At 43.7% G+C, this 24,582-nt stretch overlaps 1 protein-coding gene across 3 annotated transcripts in view; it reads right to left on the minus strand.

Annotated features, from left to right (window-relative positions):
• The window catches only part of LOC132896514 (uncharacterized), a 165,323-nt gene that overhangs the window by 54,500 nt on the left and 86,241 nt on the right, over positions 1 to 24,582 (minus strand). For all 3 annotated transcript variants that reach the window (XM_060937402.1, XM_060937401.1, XM_060937400.1), the window contains exons 9-10: positions 7,452 to 7,563; positions 689 to 779 (exon numbers count right to left, since the gene is read on the minus strand). In XM_060937402.1, the coding sequence (XP_060793385.1) occupies positions 689 to 779; positions 7,452 to 7,563 (203 nt within the window). The remainder of the gene's footprint in view (positions 1 to 688; positions 780 to 7,451; positions 7,564 to 24,582) is intronic.

The raw sequence follows: 24,582 nt of genomic DNA on the forward strand, positions 1-24,582 counted from the left end.
GTACACAATCTGTCTGACTGTGGATTGGTGGAGTCCAAACTCTTTAGAGATGGTTTTGTAACCTTTTCCAGCCTGATGAGCATCAACAATGCTTTTTCTGAGGTCCTCAGAAATTTCATTTGCTCGTGCCATGATGCACTTCCACAAATGTGTTGTGAAGATCAGACTTTGATAGATCCCTGTTCTTTAAATAAAACAGGGTGCCCACTCACACCTGATTGTCATCCCATTAATTGGAAAACACCTGACTCTAATTTCACCTTCAAATTAACTGCTAATCCTAGAGGTTCACATACTTTTGCCACTCACAGATATGTAATATTGGATCATTTTCCTCAATAAATAAATGACCAAGAATAATATTTTTGTCTCACTTGTTTAACTGGGTTCTCTTTACCTACTTTTAGGACTTGTGTGAAAATCTGATGATGTTTTGGGTCATATTTATGCAGAAATATAGAAAATTCTAAAGGGTTCACAAACTTTCAAGCACAATAATAAAAGAAATAGTAATAGTATTTGTATAAAGGTTATCTGGTCATTCTAAATCATGTAGTTATATCCCTATTAGGTAGGTAGGTAAGTGGTGGGACGGCTGGACGGAGAAAGAAAGAAAGAAAGAAAGAAAGAAAGAAAGAAAGAAAGAAAGAAAGAAAGAAAGAAAGAAAGAAAATTTCAGCAGGCTTACCTCCATCATGTACTGATCAACCATGTGCAGTTTGCTCACATCTCCTTTATAGGACTTGTACATCTCTATATCATCTGGAGTGGGCACATACCTAATAAATAATGCAAGTGAATTATATGTTCTAATAAGAAACTTCTCATAGCATGTAATACATAATTTGTATTTTGGTTTTATGTAGAGCTAACATACATGAAGTCTTTCTGTATACTGTGAACTAGTTTTGTTTGAGACTTGCTTAGATTTAGATGAGATCATGACTACTCAGTATTTTTTCTTACCATACAGACTTCCCGTTAGTCCAATATCAGAGGTACTGAGAGTAAATGAAGGTCGTAACACTAATCAAGACAGGCCTATCTCAGAATTATCTATGAATTCTTGTCTCAGTATCCATTATCCTGACTTTGAACTGTACTTGCATGGAGATTATAACATCACTGCCAGACAGTAGGCCTCATTCATGAAGCTGGATATGAATAGACTTATTCAGAAGTCATTCGCAGAAGCAGTTACACAAGAGATTCATGTAGGTACTGTATTCATGAAAATCCCATAATTTCAGAAAAAAAAGTTCATATCCTACTCGTGCTCCTGAGTGTGTGTAAATTTACACATAAGAAGACTAACTCATGAAAACCTTGACTAATCAACTTCAAATCAAACTTTTTTTCCCCCAGATAAATGGCATAGATTACTACATTTAGATGCAGTACTGTGCAAAAGTCTGAGGTACATGTAAAGAAATTCTGTAGACCAAAACTAGCTTAAAAAAAAAAAATGAAACGAAATGTCTCGTCTCATCTCATTATCTCTAGCCGCTTTATCCTATTCTACAGGGTCACAGGCAAGCTGGAGCCTATCCCAGCTGACTACGGGCGAAAGGCGGGGTACACCCTGGACAAGTCGCCAGGTCATCACAGGGCTGACACATAGACACAGACAACCATTCACACTCATATTCACACCTACGGTCAATTTAGAGTCACCAGTTAACCTAACCTGCATGTCTTTGGACTGTGGGGGAAACCGGAGCACCCAGAGGAAACCCACACGGACATGGGGAGAACATGCAAACTCCACACAGAAAGGCCCTCACCGGCCACGGGGCTCGAACCCGGACCTTCTTGTTGTGAGGCGACAGCGCTAACCACTACACCACCGTGCCGCCCTGAAATGAAATGTTTCAATGTTTAAAAAATACTGTAAATAGCAGTAAGCCATAATAAATGAAAAAAGTCAATATTTGGTGTAAGACGACCCGCTGCTTTAAAAAGAAAAATAGTACTCTCAGGTACAGTGAGTGCAGTTTTATAAGGAAATGAGCTGTAGGTTTTACTGAGCATCTTTCAGAACCAGCCACAGTTCTTCTGGACACTTTGACTTGCTTCTTAATTTTGCACCAAAACCCAGTAGCCTTCATTGTGTTTTCTTTTTTAATCTGAAAAGTGGTCTCTTATGGAATATGCTGCACAGATACAATTATTTTTTTCTGTAACATTTAATTTTGTGCTGGAAAACCAACATTTGGAACTCTAAAATGTTTTTGTACTGACTCAATAATGTAGAAGTCATAAAATAGAAATCTATAAGAAAGTTTGTACAACCCCGATTCCAAAAAAGTTGGGACAAAGTACAAATTGTAAATAAAAAACGGAATGCAATAATTTACAAATCTCAAAAACTGATATTGTATTCACAATAGAACATAGACAACATATCAAATGTCGAAAGTGAGACATTTTGAAATTTCATGCCAAATATTGGCTCATTTGAAATTTCATGACAGCAACACATCTCAAAAAAGTTGGGACAGGGGCAATAAGAGGTTGGAAAAGTTAAAGGTACAAAAAAGGAACAGCTGGAGGACCAAATTGCAACTCATTAGGTCAATTGGCAATAGGTCATTAACATGACTGGGTATAAAAAGAGCATCTTGGAGTGGCAGCGGCTCTCAGAAGTAAAGATGGGAAGAGGATCACCAATCCCCCTAATTCTGCGCCAACAAATAGTGGAGCAATATCAGAAAGGAGTTTGACAGTGTAAAATTGCAAAGAGTTTGAACATATCATCATCTACAGTGCATAACATCATCAAAAGATTCAGAGAATCTGGAAGAATCGCTGTGCGTAAGGGTCAAGGCCGGAAAACCATACTGGGTGCCCGTGATCTTCGGGCCCTTAGACGGCACTGCATCACATACAGGCATGCTTCTGTATTGGAAATCACAAAATGGGCTCAGGAAGATTTCCAGAGAACATTATCTGTGAACACAATTCACCGTGCCATCCGCCGTTGCCAGCTAAAACTCTATAGTTCAAAGAAGAAGCCGTATCTAAACATGATCCAGAAGCGCAGACGTCTTCTCTGGGCCAAGGCTCATTTAAAATGGACTGTGGCAAAGTGGAAAACTGTTCTGTGATCAGACAAATCAAAATTTGAAGTTCTTTATGGAAATCAGGGACGCCGTGTCATTCGGACTAAAGAGGAGAAGGACGACCCAAATTGTTATCAGCGCTCAGTTCAGAAGCCTGCATCTCTGATGGTATGGGGTTGCATTAGTGCGTGTGGCATGGGCAGCTTACACATCTGGAAAGACACCATCAATGCTGAAAGGTATATCCAGGTTCTAGAGCAACATTTGCTCCCATCCAGACGACGTCTCTTTCAGGGAAGACCTTGCATTTTCCAACATGACAATGCCAAACCACATACTGCATCAATTACAGCATCATGGCTGCGTAGAAGAAGGGTCCGGGTACTGAACTGACCAGCCTGCAGTCCAGATCTTTCACCAATAGAAAACATTTGGTGCATCATAAAACGGAAGATACGACAAAAAACACCTAAGACAGTTGAGCAACTAGAATCCTACATTAGACAAGAATGGGTTAACATTCCTATCCCTAAACTTGAGCAACTTGTCTCCTCAGTCCCCAGACGTTTACAGACTGTTGTAAAGAGAAAAGGGGATGTCTCACAGTGGTAAACATGGCCTTGTCCCAACTTTTTTGAGATGTGTTGTTGTCATGAAATTTAAAATCACCTAAATTTTCTCTTTAAATGATACATTTTCTCAGTTTAAACATTTGATATGTCATCTATGTTCTATTCTGAATAAAATATGGAATTTTGAAACTTCCACATCATTGCATTCCGTTTTTATTTACAATTTGTACTTTGTCCCAACTTTTTTGGAATCGGGGTTGTATGAAAAAACATTAAAAATAGGGTGCCAAAGAATTTTGCACTGTACTATACATCTGGAATATAATGTCACGTTTAAAAGTCAAAGTCCCTCCCATGCCAGGACCTGATCTTCCCAGGCAGGCTCCCATCCCAGTACTAACCGGGCCCTTAAGGCACATTGGGCAGCATCGCTCTCCGTTTCTATAGCCCTCGGCCGCTCACCCATTACATAGCTAGAGTTACAGTGGGCAGCTGGTCCTCTGTTAACCACGAGAGTTTGACTCCGTATTCACATCTGTATTGCAGCATGCCTTCCCAGATAGCAGTAGTTACCATTTTTATGACGGTCTTTGGTACGACCCGACTGCAAGTAGAACTCGCAATCTCCTGGTCAAGAGGTGGACACGCCAAACCACAAAGCTAGCTCATGGGAATGTTGAGTTTAAATTGTTTATTTTTGTTACAGTTATAGCATTTAAGAAGCACCGTTATCCAGAATGACTTATAGAAGTGCTCTGTAGTCAAAACCACATCTTCATGTGGCTAGAACAGGGACTAAGAATACGATCATGAATATTTTGTGAAACCCCGTCTTTTTATATTACTGGTAAAATAAAGAAAGTGAGCCAACACAAACACATAAATTAATACAAATAAAACAGGTCATTCAATTCTAACAAAGAAATGCCACCGTATAAACAGATGATGGGTGGGTCTGTCTGCATACAGTCATAAACCGTAAACAAGTGCCTCCACTCATGTAAGTTTAAGCTTACTCTTATAAGGGAAAGGACATTTGAAGATCTGTATGATTTTTTTCAGAGAATGAAAGCTGGCTTATAAATCGGTTTGGTTTTCCATGGCATGTTCTTTAAACACTATATAACATTTCCAGCACTTCAGCTGAGACATTTAAAACAATTTGAAAACCATGGTTTGCTTGTGTGGCGTGCTTGGTATGCATGATCACCTGGGTATAATATAGATCTTTTTATTCTCCTACATTTTCATGTCATACCACTTTCTTTTCACCTCAATTAATTTACACTTAATTCACATTTTTTGTAATTTGCCTCAAGATTTTGAGGCTCTTCAGGTGTTGTTACACTGCTCCCAGCACTGTCTGCTTGACCTTTTATGGAGTTTTCTGGGTGTCACTAAATGCAAATGAGCAGTGTCAGAAATGCTCTTTACACATCACTGGTGATCAACATGCACACTCATGTGCGTATGAAGAAAATCAGTTTCCAGAATTTTGTAAATCTAGTGAAAAATATTAATTTGGTTTCGCTTATGCACAAATTTACACACATTTGCTAAAAGAACGATCAATAAGGCAAAGTGTTTGTAATAATAATCATATTCATTTGTTTGTTCATTTTCCATAATTAGTTTATTCTGATCAGGGATTCAGTGGATGCAGAGCCAATCCCACGAAAACTCTGGGTGCAAGCCTGGGAACACACCCTGGATTCACATTTAAGGGCTGATTTCAAGTCTCCGATCCATCTTCCAGTATGAACCAGAGAACCCATAAAGCACTGGCTGTGTACCTATTCCCTTTTTTTTACTTTTTTTTTAAAGTGACCCCAGAAATAGAGGGATGATTAAAATCAAAGTAGGGATAATGGTCCTCGTCACCTTGTATAAATCGTTCAAGCTGTTGCTGTTTCCACTTAATGGTACACCCAGAGTGAACTCAGATACAAATACACCCGTTTCACAGCCGTTTTAGCGTTTCTAATCCAAACCAAAGATCTAATTATTTCATGAGCCATGGGACGCACCTACACTGAGCAGTGGAAACTCTACAGTCAACATCCATTAATATTGCAGCCCGTGCTGTGCACGTACTGTAGCTATATGGATTGTGTTCCTGAAGCCCATGCAAATATGTATCATGTTCGGATCTAAATATCACAGTCTGTACTTTAGAGTGCCCTTTTCTTTCTAGTGGGTATATCCTGTAGGCATTGTTGAAGATGTTTCTAGAAAATGAAAATCAACCAAGCAAAGAAAGCATTTATTCCAGCTTACTTAATAGTTTCTGTCTCTTCAAATACCAACTAATAAAAGTTTAATCATTGAGCCACTCTGATAAAAGGTTTCAGCATATGCGCTTTATCATTAGCATAAAAGAAAGACTCATGCTTCCATTACCTTTTTTCCCCTGACATGAACTACCAGTGACTTTGCCTTTTTGGCACCATTAAGGTCGTTTACAAGTCTGAGACTACAGTATTTTTGAAAGGACACGCTTCAAAAAGGCTGCTTCTATTTTTACATCTATCTATTGGTTGCATTTTTTTGGGCTACATCTAAGTCCATAAAAGGTTTTTGAAAGTTGTGGATAATGTTAAAACCACAAGAAGACAGAGTCATCTATATCCCCCGCCCTATACACCAAGTTTCAAGATATTATTTGTCACATTTTTCAAGTTCTGCTGCAGGAAACCAACTACCTCTTTACACTGACCTCAGCAGCCCATGGCATACAGTAAGTCCACTGGACCTTTGGTCCAGGTGAGCTAAAAATTAAAATTTCTCACATTTCTTAGTATCAAAAGGCACATATACATTACTTAATCAACACATATACCAACTTTCAAGACCACACCACTCATAGTTTTCAAGTTCTGCTCTGGAAACAAATCTACCCCTAAGACTAACCTGAGACACTAAGTCTGAAATTGTTTCCATGGAAACATGAAAAATTTAAATTCCTTAGTATGAAAAGGCACATCTACATCACCTTGCTAACATGTATACCAAGTTTCAAATTCATATCATGAATAGTTTTGGATATACAGTATGCTCCAGAAATGAACATTGCTCTTAGAAACTAAGTAAAAATCTATTTTTTAATGGAAAAATTTGAAAAACACTTTTTTTTTCAAAAATCCAAAATAGCAAAAGGCACCAGTTCACATGTTGCTTGATATGTATACAAAGTTTCATGAAGATATCTTCAGTAGTTTTAAAGATATGGCCCGGAAACGAAAACGTGACCGGACGGACGGAACCCGTTTCTATATCCCCTGCCAAACTTCATTTGGGTGGGGGATAATAATAATCCCTAGATTAGGGATTAATATCCCTAATGCAGATATAGGCAGCATCATTTACTTTATAAAGTGAAGCAGAGATATCAATAACCTGAACCAAGCATTTGTCAGATGATTGCAATACAGACCTGTCATGTTTTCTCGAAATCTAATACAGTAGCTTTGCTCAAACTGCATCCACAGAGAGATTGACATCCTACAGTTGTTGTAGCCGGACTATCATTGTTGCATTTTGCCTTACAGATAACTAGTGGACATTTGAACTGATGCATCTCAGAATGAAATTATATAAAAGTTAACCATATGCAATGTAGATGATTATAGTTTACTGTATTTCAAATATTTTGCTTTAGCAAGTCTGATGTACTTCAAGTTGTTGCTGAAATGGGCTTTTCAGCAGGTAAGAAATGAAAATCACAAAGGGGCTTCTGTTCACAAGTGTTATTATATATTTAAATGGATATGTACTGTTATCAGTTATGGATTTGCATAGTGTTTTTTTTTTGTCATACCTCCTGAGAGAAGCAATGTGTTCATCAGAGAGGCCTCCTTCTCCCTCACCAACAATGAACAATTTGTCCTTGAGGTCTTGAGGCTGCACTGGGAAACTTTTGAGGAAAATATCTGTGAAAAGAGTGGAAGACAAAAAAAAGTTGTTTTTCACACATACACATTCATTCACTCCTGCAGATGCCCATAAACACACACACACACTGAAAGCATTCCTTCTCACAGGAAATCATTCTACCGATGACTAAAAATCTCCAGATGCATTTAAAAGGCAAAAAAAAAAAAAGAGCCCCAAGCATAATTACCTCTGCATACAAGTCTTCAGAGTCTACCTCTGCAAGCTGATTTACATTATACCAAATCTGAATTGATGAGAATTTTGTTTTACCTAATAACCTTCGCTTGGCTTGGCAGAGACAGGTCATGAATATTCTGAGCTGCAGCACCATTGAAAGTACTCATTACAGCAAAAACAATTATGCTTTGCCTCAGCAGCACCAGGTTCAAGGGTACTGTCAAGAAACCTCTATTTTTCTGTATTTCAAGTGGGGTGGTTACTAAACAAGAAACAAATTTGTTTATAATCCAGCCTGAGCATTAATCTAATCCTTTATTTAATTCACTGAGCCAAGCAAAGACACTGCTGGACCAGTCAGTGAGCAACCAGAGAGCACATCCAGATTCATAAAACAGATTCCACAGGCAACCTCCATTTCATGTGGACATATAGAAGCATACATTTTCTATAAATTCTATAAAACCTTCACATTTGTAGCTTATAAAGTATATATACCTGAAAATAACTTTAACTTTAGACTTACAATCAGTGCGAAGAAGACAAAGGTGATGTATCAACCTGCCCCAGGAAAGACATCCCAAGAATCAGTCATTACCATGAACAAGGTGAAGCTCTCAGCTGTGAACATGTTCACTTACCTTGGTAGCACCCTGTCTCGCTGTATACATATCGATGATGAAACAGACATGAGAATAGCCAAGGCCAGTACTGCCTTTGGAAAGCTGCATTCATCAGTGTGGGAATGCCAGAGAGTGAGCCTCTCAACCAAGTTCAAGGTCTATAGAGCAGTAATCCTCCCTACCCTCCTATACACATCTGAGACCTGGACTGTTCACCAGAGACATGCAAAGAAGCTTAATTGCTTCCATCTCAGCTGCCTTCGCAAACTATTGAAGATAACATGGCAAGACAAGATCCCAGACACCTAAGTTCTTGGACAGTCAGGTATGATCAGCATATTTAGAACGTTTCGTATGACTCAACTTTGCTGCGCTGGTCATGTCACCCGGATGTCTGATGTGCATCCTGCATGGAGTACTGGCAAATGGAGCTTGAGCATGTGGAGGCTAGAAAAAGAGGTATAAAGACACGCTCAAAGCCTCATTGAAAGACTTTGACCTCAACCATGAAAACTGGGAGACCCTTGCTCAAAATCGCTCTCCATGGTGAACAAAGGTGCCACTAGCTACGAAAAGCAGTGCATTGTCATGGCCAAGGCAAAACGTGCAGCACATAAAGCCTGGGAAAACAGCACCACCTCTGCCCATGAGTATCTTCTTTCACGGTCATTCCGTGCAAAGATTGGCTTCATCAGCCACCTAAGAACACATTCAACAATAACAATGGATGTTTGATGACACCAGTGAAGATGGTAATCTTCCCCCCCAGAAGGACAAACAACACAGAGTGCGAAATATGGGGGGGTGCGGGGGGGTCCGACCCTCCCGATTAACCCATGAGACCCCCTGAAAGCCTCAAATGCTAAATTTTGGGGGGGTCTCAAATTTCGTTAAAATAAATAAAATAAAATAATAATAGTACATATTATTGTTACTAATGGTCGTTAAAATGTTTTCTAAGCTCACAATGCCATAGGCCTATTCAGAATTCAATCACTGGCCAAGCGAGCCAGCTGTCTAGTGCCCGTATGTAAATTAGCCATGCGCTGAGGTGCACGCGCCAAACAGACGATAGAGGTAATAGAGTTGAGTTGAGTACCGTATTGAAAATGGCTAGCAAGCGAAAGCTACAGAGTGTATCACTAGCACACTTTGGCCTCTCTTCATTCTGGAAACCAGGACGGCAACCACAAGAAGTTGAGCCAAGGCATATTTGGTCTATTCTAACTTAAGGTAAGAGGCTAATTTTCAATCTTTGCAGTGACTGAACTGTGAAAGATCTGATTGTGGGCCTTGTGGTTGGTTGAAGCAGCTTAGCCTTGTAGTCGGAGAAGTGGGGTGGTTGTGCATTGGCCTGTGTGTGCGTTGGCCTGTGTGTGTGCGTGAGTGTGTGTGTGTGTGTGTGTGTGCGAGAGAAAGAGGAGAGAGAAAGAGCGCACCCGCCGTGGTGCTGTGTGGCTTGTTGTAGGCTGTCTGTAGCATCCACTGTGGTGGTTTTTTTTTCACCTTGAGTTTGTATTTGCACAAAGACGTATCTATCTAAATGATCATAATCGCTAAATGGATGGTTAAATAGTGTCATACAATTGGTCACACTGCAGGCTTTCAAGTGCACCGGTTGCGTGACGAAACCTTTATCATTTATTCAGTCGCTTTTGTAAACGCGCCAAGATAGGTAGCATTTGTTATTGCGTCTGCACTGTAATATAGGCCTACAACTTTGCATTGAAGAAAAAATTTTTTGCGCAAAAATTCGGAGATGGGGACCCCCCCGAATATCGATGGGTATTTCGCACACTGAAACAACATACCTTAAAATGTAACACTAATCCAGTGCTACCACTGTAGCAAATTTGTAGCATATACAGTATGTATACTTTAAAATGTAATACTAATTCAGTGCAATCATTGTAGAACATTTGTAGCTTATACAGTACATATACCTTAAAATGTAATACTAATCCAATGTTATTATTGGAGCAAATTTGTACCTAATACAATATGTATACCTTAAAATGTAACGCTAATCCAATGCAACCAATCTATCGTTCAACAAAAGAGCATTTCCTACAGTACATCTAGAGTTTTAGGTGAGAACAAATTTTAAAAAAAGCTTTAGCATGTGACGTGTGTAATAAACTGCTGGACATTGTGGTAAACCAAGTGGCAGAGCTGTTACTAAGAACCAGTAAAACAGGATAAAAGGGAATAAACTGCAATCTGCAACATACTGATGTCTATTTACAAAGAACTGTTCCAACTTAACTGGCAGTTTCATTCATGGCAGTTAAGAAGGTAGTACAGGGCTACAGGATTCACTTAACAGGTCTTAACCCTCTGGAGTCTAATGGCCCTTTTCCACTACCCTTTTTCAGCTCACTTCAGCTCGCTTCAGCTGACTTCAGCCCGACACGGCTCGTGTTTCGACTACCAAAAAAGAGCACGACTCAGCTCGCTTCAGCCCTGCTTAGCCCCTAAAACTCGCACCGTTTTGGAGTGGGGCTGAAGCGAGCCAAACCGAGCTGAGTGAGGCTGGGGGTGTGAGCAGACACTCCCTGTGCACTGATTGGTGAGGAGGAGTGTCCTCACATGCCCACACACACCCCGCGAGCACGCTGGGATCTGTAAACACCGCAAACCCGGAAGGAGAAGAATTACGAATTACGAGAATTTCTGAAGCCTTATGCGCCTCGCCTCATCTATTGAGGTATTTCACTCACGTGACCAAGTCATGTGACGCTGCCATTTTGGACGGCACGGCTCGAATCAGTTTGAATGCGAGGAAGGCGACAAACGAAAAACATAAAAGAAAAAGGAGCGAGATGCAGAAAACACCTTCACTATCCAGCTACGTAGGGCATTTACAGGGCGAGCAGAGGGAGAGATATTTGCAAAAATTGAGGTTAGCAGGCTTAGAGAACGACGTTTACCTGCTTCCACCAGGATTGTTCACTGACAGCTAAGATTTGTTCACATTTTCATTTACTTTCGGTCCTCAGGATAAACAAAATGTTATTAAATGTCATTGAAATAACTTCTTAGTCTGTTGAGACATGGCCCGTGATAAGTTTTTCCTTTACTGTATTTACTAGTTTACTGAGCGCACTCCGGGGCGGGCTGGCTGGCTGGCTAGCGCTCCGGGGCGGGCTGGCTGGCTGGCTAGCGCTCCGGGGCGGGCTGGCTGGCTGGCTAGCTAGCGCTCCGGGGCTAGCTAGCGCTCCGGGGCCGGCTGGCTAGCGCTCCGGAGCCGGCTGGCTAGCTAGCGCTCCGGGGCCGGCTGGCTGGCTAGCGCTCCGGGGCCGGCTGGCTGGCTAGCGCTCCGGGGCCGGCTGGCTGGCTGGCTAGCTAGCTAGCGCTCCGGGGCGGGCTGGCTGGCTGGCTAGCTAGCGCTCCGGGGCCGGCTGGCTAGCGCTCCGGGGCCGGCTGGCTGGCTAGCGCTCCAGGGCCGGCTGGCTGGCTAGCGCTCCGGGGCCGGCTGACTGGCTGGCTAGCTAGCTAGCGCTCCGGGGCAGGCTGGCTGGCTGGCTAGCTAGCGCTCCGGGGCTAGCTAGCGCTCCGGGGCTGGCTGGCTGGCTGGCTAGCGCTCCGGGGCCGGCTGGCTGGCTGGCTAGCGCTCCGGGGCTAGCTAGCACTCCGGGGCCGGCTGGCTAGCGCTCCGGGGCCGGCTGGCTAGCGCTCCGGGTCCGGCTGGCTAGCGCTCCGGGTCCGGCTGGCTGGCTAGCGCTCCGGAGCCGGCTGGCTGGCTAGTGCTCCGGGGCCGGCTGGCTGGCTAGCTAGCGCTCCGGGGCCGGCTGGCTCAGTAAACTAGTAAATCCAGTAAAGGAAAAACTTGAGACTGAAAGGTTTTAACAGTCATCCAAATGACTGAACGTAAACATTGCTACAGTAACATACCAGCTACTGTTGTTGACATTAGCTAGCTTGCCATCCAAAATGGCGGACACCGGGGCGTCACGTGACCCTGTGACGTCAGGTGAAATACCTCAATATGCTCTTGCCAGTATCTGTTCGCGTTGTCGGTGACAACAAGCCACAGAACCAAGACCAGCAACACTAATGACTCCATGTCCTCCATGTTTATTGTTTACTATCCGGGTCGTGAGACTACCGCTTAAAAGCTCACTGATGTCACTGTTTGCGCTGCTTAACGACATCACCTGACGTCCACCCACTTTTGCTAACTCCACCCAATGTGTCCACCCACTTCCAGCCAGCACGGTTCAGCGCGGTTGTAGTCGAAATGCAAGTCCAACAGCCCCTCTCAGCTCGACTCAGCCCGACTCAGCACGGCACGGCTCAGCCGCGTTTGTAGTGGAAAAGCGGCATTAGTGCCCGCCGGTGGGCAATTTGACACTTCTCCAAAAACACATCTGTAACCCTGTGAGTTTTTGTCATTCAAACATATAAGTGACACCATTAAAAACCTTGAAACTTCTAGTTTTCAAATATATATATATATATATATATATATATATATATATATATATATATATATATGAAATAAATTATATAGCTGGCCCTTTTTAAAGAGAGTGAAAAGAAATCTTTGGATTTTCTGTACTGTCTGACTGCAGCAGCCCCTGAGGCCACACCTATTGCTATTCACATGTAAAGTACCCGGTGCTTGAGTGGCTATTCAGAGGTGAGAGCACGCCCCATTCAGCCAGAAGACAAAGGCAATGTCCTGCCAGAGCACATGGAAAGTGACAGGGGGGTGGGGGCCATCAGAGGTGTTTCACGCCCATCTAATTAGTATTCGACTAACAGAGACACTGGCTTGACATACAATTACTTTTTTTACATTTTGTATGGAAACAACAAAACATTTCTAAATGCTCTTTTTACTTTTATGCAGCCAACACTTTTGTTTACAAGGTTCAAACTTCAAAAGTCTTGGCTAGATATATTTATTGTGTGTTTTCTTGCACTGTTTGAAGACCTCTAAAACCTGTTTTTTGTACAGTTGTGTTTACACTCAATTTAAATAAAACATGTTTGTCATTCACTTTACTTTCATATTATTTTTTGTTAGGCTTTTCAGAATACAACCATATGTGCCACTTTTGCATAGATGTTTACAGTTAGTTGAAATACTTGAAAATGTCAGGGTGTTGCAAACAGCCTCAAATGCTGCTTTTCCACTACAAACGCGGCTGAGCCGTGCCGTGCTGAGTCGAGCTGAGTCGAGCTGAGCGGGGCTATTGAAGTTGCATTTCGACTACAACCGCGCTGAACCGTGCTGGCTGGAAGTGGGTGGACACATTGGGTGGAGTTAGCGAAAGTGGGTGGACGTCACGTGATGTCGTTAAGCAGCGCAAACAGTGACATCAGTGACAGTGGCGGAACAAGTCAGAGCCGGGCCGGGGGCGGGGCAAATGACTGGGCATTTTATTAAAGCTTATCATAACATCATTTTAGGCTACAAAATGTCCGCAACTGCGGTGTTTACCAATTTCAACACTACCGGGTGCAACTATGTTATTTAGTACATCAAGTCCTTCAAACGAACATGTAACTCAGAAACAAAAAACATTAGGATACTGTACATGGCTCATAATAAAACATCAATAGCCTATACTGCGCACATTATTTGAAGGGCATACGAATGAGCGCTCAGAGGTTGCAACGGTGACAGGAAGAGTCAGAAATAAAAGGAGGGCGGTGCAAACCTCACTGAATGCACTGTGTTTACCAATTTCAACACTCCGGGGTGCAACTATGTTATTTTGTACATTAAGTCCTTCAAACGAACATGTAACTCAAACAAAAAAACATTAGGCGACATACTGTACATGGCTCATAATAAAACATCAATAGCCTACTGCGCGCATTATTTGAAGGGCATACGACGAGCCTTGCGCTCCGCGAACTCGTCCACGATGCTCTGTATGTCACTGATTCAGTGATCTTTTCAGCGGTAGTCTCACGACCCGGATAGTAAACAATAAACATGGAGGACATGGAGTCGTTAGAGTTGCTGGTCTTGGTGCTGTGGCTTGTTGTCACCGACAACGCCAACAGATACTGGCAAGAGCGTATAGATGAGGCGAGGCGCATAAGGCTTCAGAAATTCTCGTAATTCATAATTATTCTTCTTCCGGGTTTGCGGTGTTTACAGATCCCAGCGCGCTCGCGGGGCGTGTGTGGGCATGTGAGGACACTCCTCCTCACCAATCAGTGCACAGGGGAGTGTCTGCTCACGCCCCCAGCCCCACTCGGCTCGGTTTGGCTCGCTTCAGCCCCACTCCAAAACGGTGCGAGTTTTAGGGGCTAAGCAGGGCTGAAGCGAGCTGAGTCGTGCTGGTTTTTGGTAGTCGAAACGCGAGCCGTGTCGGGCTGAAGTGAGCTGAAGCGAGCTGAAGTGAGCTGAAAAAGGGTAGTGGAAAAGGGCCAAAAGTCTCTGAAAGGCCTTAGACTCCAGAGGGTTAAGCCAAGGAACAGAGAATACTTCTACTATTGTCAGAGCAAAGAAAAGTGTTTTATTTAGGTATTTTGAAGGAGCCCCACTTATGCAGCAGGATTTCTAAAACTTTTGTCAAAGCACTAACAATTCCCTCCCTGGGGGGTTGATCTTGGCCTTTTATACAGTACATTTGTTCAGAGGAAAATTATACATTGTTCATTTCCTGAATGTGTGATTACAATTCTTCATGTCCGAGAACTTTTTGTGTTTTCTGCTCATGACTTAACTGCTACAGTACCACCAGATTTTGCACGACCTTAAACTTTTTCAGCCACAGCAAAGCCTTAAATTAGTGAACTATTAATGCCAACATTATTGGTCACCTTCATAAAAGTTACAGAAGTAATAGACATATGGAGAAACTTGCACAAGCACAACTTGAAGACATGATTTTAAAAGTTAAAAAAAAGTATGCTTAAATACTGCGAATCTTTCAGCAAATCACTGGTTTCCAACTTATCAGTACCCCCACAGCTAACAGGTTCTGAAGCCTCGACTGGAGAGCATAATAACAATTTGTCTCCGGAAGGTTCTAAATTTTTCAAATGTTGGTGGAATGTTTTTCAATTTTTTTTTCAAAATAAACACATTTCAATTTTGATTCTTGTAACACATTAAAAAAAAAGTTGGGACGGCAAAGCATTTGCCACTTTATAATGTTTCCATTCCTTCTCACAACGCTTAAAAGATGTGTAGAGACTGAAGACACCAAGTGATGAAGTGTTTCAGGTGTTATTTTGTCCTGTTCTTCCTGCAGGTCTTAAGTATGGAGTTGCTGCGGTCATATTTTTCATTTCAAAATTCTCTACACATTCTCTACTGGGGACAGGCACCCTCTTCTTCCACAACCATGCCTTTCTAATGTGTGCAGAATGTGGTTTTGCATCGTCTTGTTGAAATATCCCTGGAAAAGATGTCTTGAAAACAGCACTTCTTGCTCCAAAATCTCAATGCACATTTCTGCATTAATGCTGTCATCACAGAAGTGTAAGTTATCTTTGCCAAGGGCACTGACACAAACCTCATACCATGACAGACCCTGGCTTGTCACCCTTGCTGGTGACAGTCTGGATGGTCCTTTTTGTCTTTAGTCCACAGCATATGGTGTCCATTTCTTACAAAAAAGATCAGGAATACTGATTTTGGACACAGGTAACACAAGTCTTCCTTTGTGCACTGCAAAGTTTTAACTAGCATTTGTGGATGTAACTCCATATTGTAGTGCTTGACAAAGGTTTATCTAAATCCCTTCCTGTCTTTCTTTGAGGAACATTGCTTATAAACATTTCAATAATTTTCTCATGAATATGTTGATGGCGGCGGCACGGTGGTGTAGTGGTTAGCGCTGTCGCCTCACAGCAAGAAGGTCCGGGTTCGAGCCCCGTGGCCGGCGAAGGCCTTTCTGTGTGGAGTTTGCATGTTCTCCCTGTGTTCGCGTGGGTTTCCTCCGGGTGCTCCGGTTTCCCCCACACTCCAAAGACATGCAGGTTAGGTTAACTGGTGACTCTAGATTGACCGTAGGTGTGAATGTGAGTGTGAATGGTTGTCTGTGTCCATGTGTCAGCCCTGTGATGACCTGGCGACTTGTCCAGGGTGTACCCTGCCTTTCGCCCGTAGTCAGCTGGGATAGGCTCCAGCTTGCCTGCGACCCTGTAGAACAGGATAAAGTGGCTAGAGATAATGAGAATGAGATGAGATGTTGATGGCGGCACGGTGGTGTAGTGGTTAGCGCTGTCGCCTCACAGCAAGAAGATCTGGGTTCGAGCCCTGTGGCCGGTGAGGGCCTTTCTGTGTGGAGTTTGCGTGTTCTCCCCGTGTCCGCATGGGTTTCCTCTGAGTGCTCCGGTTTCCCCTACAGTCCAAAGACATGCAGGTTAGGTTAACTGGTGACTCTAAATTGACCGTGAGTATGAATGGTTGTCTGTGTCTATGTGTCAGCCCTGTGATGACCTGGCGACTTGTCCAGGGTGTACCCTGCCTTTCGCCCATAGTCAGCTGGGATAGGCTCCAGCTTGCCTGCGACCCTGTAGAACAGGATAAAGTGGCTAGAGATAATGAGATGAGATGAGAATGTTGACAAACTGGAGATCCTTGACCCATCTTTGCTCCTCAAAGACTAGGCCTTTCCTGGATACTGATTTTCTACCAAATCATCATTAGAATCACATGCTGAGGTTATCTTTTTCAAACGACATCATTATTTAATTGCTTTACTTCATTACTAGCCTTAAATAGCCCCCATCCTAACTTTTTTGGAATGTGATGCAAGCTTGAAAAGCAGGAATGAATGTACAGTCATGTGAAAAAATGGAGTACATTCCATGGAAAGTAGTCATTTTCATAATTTAAATAAAAAGAAATATCAGTCAAAAAAGTAAGTGCACCCTTACTTCTATCACACTTTCAAGTCCATAAAATTTGACTCCGGTATTCCAGATTAGGTGCCACTGATTAGAAAATCCTGCAGGTGGAGGTGCAGGTGGAACCTGTCTTATTTATACCTGACTGTCAGTAATGGCACTGAAAACAGGAGTTCGGAGCAGCCTCCAAACATGGCTGCTCTGGACTACAATCCCCAAGAGTCACAGCACCCGCTATCACCTAACTTCTAATTACGTACATCACCTGTCTCCCATTCATCAGTAATCACCTCACCTATATATACTCAGCTCTCACAGACTGTCAGTGCAAAGTATCGTTTAGTGTTCCATGCCCAACTTTACTGAGCTGTTTGATTTCTGCCTGACTTCCCATGTTTGACCAGTGTTTACGTTAACTTCATCTTACTGTTTTCCCTACGTTGCTCTGTTTGCCATTTGACTGACCTCTGCCCATCCCTGACTATGATTCCTGCTCTTCATATTGGCTCAGACTGCAGTCTGCGAAGCCCCCTTCTCCCCTGCATTTGCATCCGTAAGTACCTGCATTCTGACAGGACACTTCACCACTGATGGATGCAGCAGAGGAGTCTAAGCAGACTGCACTCAGTGCTTAGGGGTGTTTGCTAGGTGAACATCAGCAGATGCTCAGTGATCTCAACACCAGGATGGTGCAGCTTGTTGCTGTAATGTCGCAGGCCCTCCTAACATGCCCCGCATCTCCTGCTGCCGCCACTCAGCTCATTCCTCTAGCAGAAAAGTTCTCAGGTGAAGTATCTAACTGCATGGGGTTCCTTCTCTAGTGCTCCCTACATTTCTAAAGTCAAAGTGAACTTTATTGTCAATCAGACCATGTAACAGAATTACACAGAGGATTGAAATTGCGTTTCCCCAAACTCCAAATGTGCAGTATTAAAAAAAAAAATAAAAAATAAAAAATTTGACACACAACTAAACATAAAACTGCACACAGACATCAACAGATAAGCAAATTAACACAACATATAGACAGACAGTGGGCATACAGTTCCCAGAATATTCACAGTGATCCAGAAATGTAGTCAAGTTTGAGGTAATGTAGTCCAGAATTGTAGTTCCAGAAATGTAGTCCAGAAATGTAGTCAAGTTTGAGGTATGTTACTGGGGTGCAATTTTATTTAGTTAGTTAGTACAAGGGTCCAATAATACAAAGTGCAGTATGGTAAAGTGCAGAATAGCAGCATGGAGATAAATAAGTATTGTAAACTTGTATGTTCTTGTGCAAAAAAGAATATTGGCACATGTGCATATAAAGAGCATTGTATAGACATTGAGTTTACCGTTTTGACAGTTTGCTGGTCTTTTGTGTGTGTGGGGGGGTTATGTTCTTGGAGTTTTCATGAGTGAGTTGAGCAGTCTGATGGCCTGTGGGAAAAAGCTGTTGCTGAGTCTGATAGTCCTGCAACGCATGCTGCTGTAGCGCTTGCCAGATGGTAGGAGGGTAAACAGTTCGTGCGCAGGGTGGGTGGGGTCTTTGATGATGTTGATGGCTCTTTTGTGGCAGCAGGATGAGTATGGACCCTTTTCATGTGACGTCACGACAAACACGGCCGCCATTTTGGACGTGTACTACCAGTAATTTACCACAGCCAGCATTGAGGAACGGCAGCAAAGAAAGTGTTTATTTTCAGCAAGACTTCCATCATGCCACTATGTTGTTGTGCACCTGGATGTAGTAACCATCAACAAACAAGGCAAGGGTTATCATTTTATCGGATCCCGGTAGATGCTGACCGACGGAGAAGATGGATAGCGGCATACCAGCGCTTGTGTAGTGACCACTTTGTTGGAGGTAAGACGAATAAAATTAGCCAGAAAAGGCATTACATTGCTGTTAACATTCCATTCTAGTTTACTGTAATTATGATCTGGCAGCTATTTACACCGGATCCAGTGTAAATAGCCGCCGGAGCCAACGTCCGAGGTTCCGGCGCGCGCTCGCTCGCGGCCCGGCCGGAGCCAGCGGCCGCGGAGCCGGCGCGCGCTCGCTCGCAGCCCGGCCGGAGCCGGCGGCCGCAGAGCCGGCGCGCGCTCGCGGCCCGGCCGGACGTTGGCTCCAGCAGCTATTTACACTGGATCCGGTGTAAATAGCTGCCAGATCATAATTACAGTAAACTAGTAAATACAGTTTTCTGCATCTCGCTCCTTTTTCTTTTATGTTTGTCGCCTTCCTCACATTCAAACCGATTTGAGCCGAAGTCCACTACATGTCCAAAATGGCGGTCGCGTTTACGAAGGTCACGTGACTGAAAAGGGTCCATAGGGCCCGGATGGATGGTTGGGCTGATCTGGTGATCTTCTCTGCTGTCCTCACCACCCTCTGTAGGGCCTTCTGGTCAGCAACAGGGCAGCTGCCGTACCAGACTGAGACTGCTGGTGAGGATGCTCTCAATGGCACCCCTGTAGAAGGTGGTGAGTGCAGAAGGGGGGAGGTCGGCTCTCCTCATCCTGCGTAGGAAGTGGAGGCGTTGCTGTGCTTTCTTGACAAGGGAGGTGGTGTTAGTTGTCCATGTCAGGTCATCTGTGATGTGCACCCCCAGGAACTTGGTGCTTTTCACTGATTCCACAGCACTGCCATTGATGGTGAGGGGTGTGTGTGACATGTGATTTTTCCTGATGTCCAGAGTTATGTCCTTTGTTTTATTGACACTGAGGTGTAGATTGTTGATGTCACACCAGTTGATGAGTTGGTGTACCTCCTCTCTGTAAGCTGAGTCGTCATCGTTGCTGATGAGGCCCACCACTGTTGTGTCATCTGCAAACTTGATGATGTGGTTCGAGTTGTGTCTGGCACAACAGTCATGGGTCATCAGTGTGAACAGCAGAGGACTCAGCACACATCCCTGGGGGACCCCAGTGTTCATGATGGGGTGTTCTCCTCACTCTCTGGGGTTTACGACAAACAAAAGATTGGTAAATTTCTCATTTTAGTCATGGGAAAAGCTCTATAATGGCCCAGCATGGTGTGGGAGCACGGTGGTGAACACACCACTTCCTATAACCATTTCTTAGAACTTTTCAAGCAAGTGTTTGATCATGAACCCGAGGGAATAGAGGTCGGAAAGAGCCCCTTGACAATAAAACAGGGGAATAGAGAGTTGCAGAGTACGCCCTGGGCTTCTGCATATTGGCTGCTGGCAGCGGTTGGAATGAACCTGCATTAAAGACCATGTTTTGCCAAGGGTTGTGTCCAGAAGTGCTGAGCGAATTGGCTTGCCATGACGAACAGCTGTCCCTAGACACTTTCATCAACTTAGCTATTCATCTGGACCACCTCATCACAAACAGACCCTCATTGCTACCATTAACTACTCCCTCTCCTACGAGCATGCCAATTCCCACAGAAGTTTCTCATGCACAGCTGCAACGATGAGAGAGAGAGAGAGAGAGAGAGAGAGAAGATGGCAAGAGGGCCTGTGCTTCTACTGTGGTGAATCCAGCCATCTAATTGCCAAACGCTCTATCTGTCCTCCATGAGGTGTTCTGGCCCATGAAGTTACCAGCCCACCTAGCCCAGTGAGTTCTGTAATCAGCCATAAAGCACAATCCTTTAAATTACCAGTGATATTGAAGCTGCCAGATTTGACCCATGTCCTCTCTGCATTTATAGACTCGGGGACAGAAGGAAATTATCAACTGTTCGATCGTCCAGAGATTCAACCTGTCCACAGACACCCTGCAGAGACCTCTCAAGCTAAAGGCCATCAATGGGGGTCCCATTGGTGATTTCTACCCATACAACTCCACTCCAGATTCAGGTGGGGGCCTTTCATTCTGAGCACATTTCTCTGTTCATCACCCAAACTGCCCATCACGACATCATCCTGGAATACCCATGGCTTCAACTTCACAAAGCCTTTAATCTCCTGGCAGAGAAAGGACATTCTATAGTGATCACCGGCCTGTTTTCAAAATTGTCTTCAACTTCCATGGCTAGCCATTTCGTCCATCTCTGTGGAGAGCCCTCAGCCCAATTCTTTAGATAATGTTCCTGCCTGTTATCTTGACCTTAAATAAGTGTTCAGGAGGGGTAAAGTATGTGGCTTACCTCCTCACTGTCCCTATGACTGTGCTATTGACCCCCTCCCAGGCACTACCCCTCCTAATAACTGTATTTATCCATTGTCCCTAACAGAGAAAACCATCATGGAAGAATATGTACAAGAGGCCCTGAAACAAGGTTACATCAGACCATCTACCTCACCAACTTCAGCAGCCTTCTTCTTTGTGGAGAAAAAGGGAGGAGGTCTCCAGCCCTGCACTGATTATCGGGACCTGAATCAAATTATTACTGTAAAAGTACCCTTATCCGCTCCCGCTGGTGCCTTGGAACAGCTATGCTCAGCCAAAATCTTCTCCAAACTAGACCATCACAGTGCTTATAACCTGGTCTGAATTCGGGAGGGGGATGAATGGAAGACAGCTTTTAGCACCACCACCGGCCATTTTGAATACCCAGTCATGCCGTATTGCCTTTCTTCAGCACTAAGCGTCTTCCAGTGCCATTAAGGGATATGCTGGGGAAATTTGTGATTGCCTACATCAACAACATTCTAATCTACTCCCCAGATGAAGAGTCACCATGAGCATGTCAGGTCTGTATTCTCCTGCTTTTTTCAAAATCATCTCTATATCAAAGCAGAGAAATGCGAGTTTCATGTCAACCATATCTTGTTCCTAGAGTACATCATCAGTTCTGAGGGAGTAAGCATGAACCAGGTGAAGGTTTCAGCCATCCCATCATGGCCCACTCCCACATCAGTAAAGGAGTTGCAACACTTTTTGAGCTTTGCGAACTTCTACCAGCACTTCATTCAGGGTTTCAGCACTATCGCCGCTCCTCTTATGGTACCTTGCTGTTAAAGAACGGACCATGCCGTCTCCAGTGGAACCCTGCAGCTGAAGAAGCTTTTAACCAGCTCAAAGCAGCATTCACCTCCACTCCCATTCTGCAAGATCAAGACCCTACTAAGCCCGTCGTTGTAGAGGTAGACGCGTCTGAAACGGGAGTAGGAGGGGTGCTCTCACAGCGATTCAAGGAGAGACCCAAGCTGCACCCAGTCACCTAATTCTCTAAGAAGCTTACACCCACAGAGAGGAATTACAACATTGGCAACTGAGAGCTCCTAGCTATCAAACTGGCCTTGGAAGAGTGGAGGCATTGGCTGGAAGGCACCACACACCCGTTCATGAGTCTGACCAACCACAAGAACCTACAATACTTAAAGACCATGAAACTTCTGAACCCATGGCAAGCCAGGTGGGCCCCGTTCTTCACCCACTTTCAATTCACTATATCCTACCACCCTGGCTCCAGAAACACCAAAGCTGATGCTCTCTCCAGAGTCTATAATTCTTCACCCCACACCTCTGAAACGACTCCCATCATACCACCCGAATGTTTTGTACAAGCCATCACATGGGACATTGATAAGAATAAAAACCCCTGAACCCTCCTGAGAACTGTCCTCCTGGGCTTCTGCATGTCCCACCTCACCTCAGAGGGAAACTCATCATCTGGGCTCATACTTCCGCCACCACTGGTCATCCCAGCAGTCACTGCATGTCTCATCTCATCTCATCATCTCTAGCTGCTTTATCCTTCTACAGGGTCACAGGCAAGCTGGAGCCTATCCCAGCTGACTACGGGCGAAAGGCGGGGTACACCCTGGACAAGTCGCCAGGTCATCACAGGGCTGTCACTGCATGTATCAACTCATAAAGAACAAATATTGGTGGGAGAACATGATTTCTGATATCATTTTGGTCTCCTCATGTTCAGTCTGCACCCAAGCCAAGGTATCACATGCTCCACCTGCTGGGAAACTATGTCCTCTCCCAGTGCCTCAGAGACCCTGGTCACACACTGTCAGAGAGTTTCTCACAGACTTACCACCATCCCAAGGTAACACAGTCATTATGGTAATCATACAACCCTGATTCCAAAAAAGTTGGGACAAAGTACAAATTGTAAATAAAAACGGAATGCAATGATGTGGAAGTTTCAAAATTCCATATTTTATTCAGAATAGAACATAGATGACATATCAAATGTTTAAACTGAGAAAATGTATCATTTAAAGAGAAAAATTAGGTGATTTTTAAATTTCATGACAACAACACATCTCAAAAAAGTTGGGACAAGGCCATGTTTACCACTGTGAGACATCCCCTTTTCTCTTTACAACAGTCTGTAAACGTCTGGGGACTGAGGAGACAAGTTGCTTAAGTTCAGGGATAGGAATGTTAACCCATTCTTGTCTAATGTAGGATTCTAGTTGCTCAACTGTCTTAGGTCTTTTTTTCCGTATCTTCCGTTTTATGATGTGCCAAATGTTTTCTATGGGTGAAAAATCTGGACTGCATGCTGGCCAGTTCAGTACCCGGACCCTTCTTCTACGCAGCCATGATGCCGTAATTGATGCAGTATGTGGTTTGGCATTGTCATGTTGGAAAATGCAAGGTCTTCCCTGAAAGAGACGTCGTCTGGATGGGAGCATATGTTGCTCTAGAACCTGGATATACCTTTCAGCATTGATGGTGTCTTTCCAGATGTGTAAGCTGCCCATGCCACACGCACTAATGCAACCCCATACCATCAGAGATGCAGGCTTCTGAACTGAGCGCTGATAACAACTTGGGTCGTCCTTCTCTTCCTTAGTCTGAATGACACGGCATCCCTGATTTCCATAAAGAACTTCAAATTTTGATTCGTCTGACCACAGAACAGTTTGCCACAGTCCATTTGAAATGAGCCTTGGCCCAGAGAAGACATCTGTGCTTCTGGATCATGTTTACTGTAGATACGGCTTCTTCTTTGAACTATAGAGATTTAGCTGGCAACGGCAGATGGCACGGTGAATTGTGTTCACAGATAATGTTCTCTGAAAATATTCCTGAGCCCATTTTGTGATTTCCAATACAGAAGCATGCCTGTATGTGATGCAGTGCTGTCTAAGGGCCTGAAGATCACGGGCACCCAGTATGGTTTTCCGGCCTTGACCCCTATGCACAGAGATTCTTCCAGATTCTCTGAATCTTTTGATGATATTATGCACTGTAGATGATGATATGTTCAAACTCTGCAATTTTACACTGTCGAACTCCTTTCTGATATTGCTCCACTATTTGTCGGCGCAGAATTAGGGGGATTGGTGATCCTCTTCCCATCTTTACTTCTTAGAGCCGCTGCCACTCCAAGATGCTCTTTTTATACCCAGTCATGTTAATGACCTATTGCCAATTGACCTAATGAGTTGCAATTTGGTCCTCCAGCTGTTCCTTTTTTTGTACCTTTAACTTTTCCAGCCTCTTATTGCCCCTGTCCCAACTTTT

The sequence above is a fragment of the Neoarius graeffei genome, chromosome 13 (genome assembly GCF_027579695.1).
Source record: "Neoarius graeffei isolate fNeoGra1 chromosome 13, fNeoGra1.pri, whole genome shotgun sequence".
NCBI classification, from domain to species: Eukaryota; Metazoa; Chordata; class Actinopteri; order Siluriformes; family Ariidae; genus Neoarius; species Neoarius graeffei.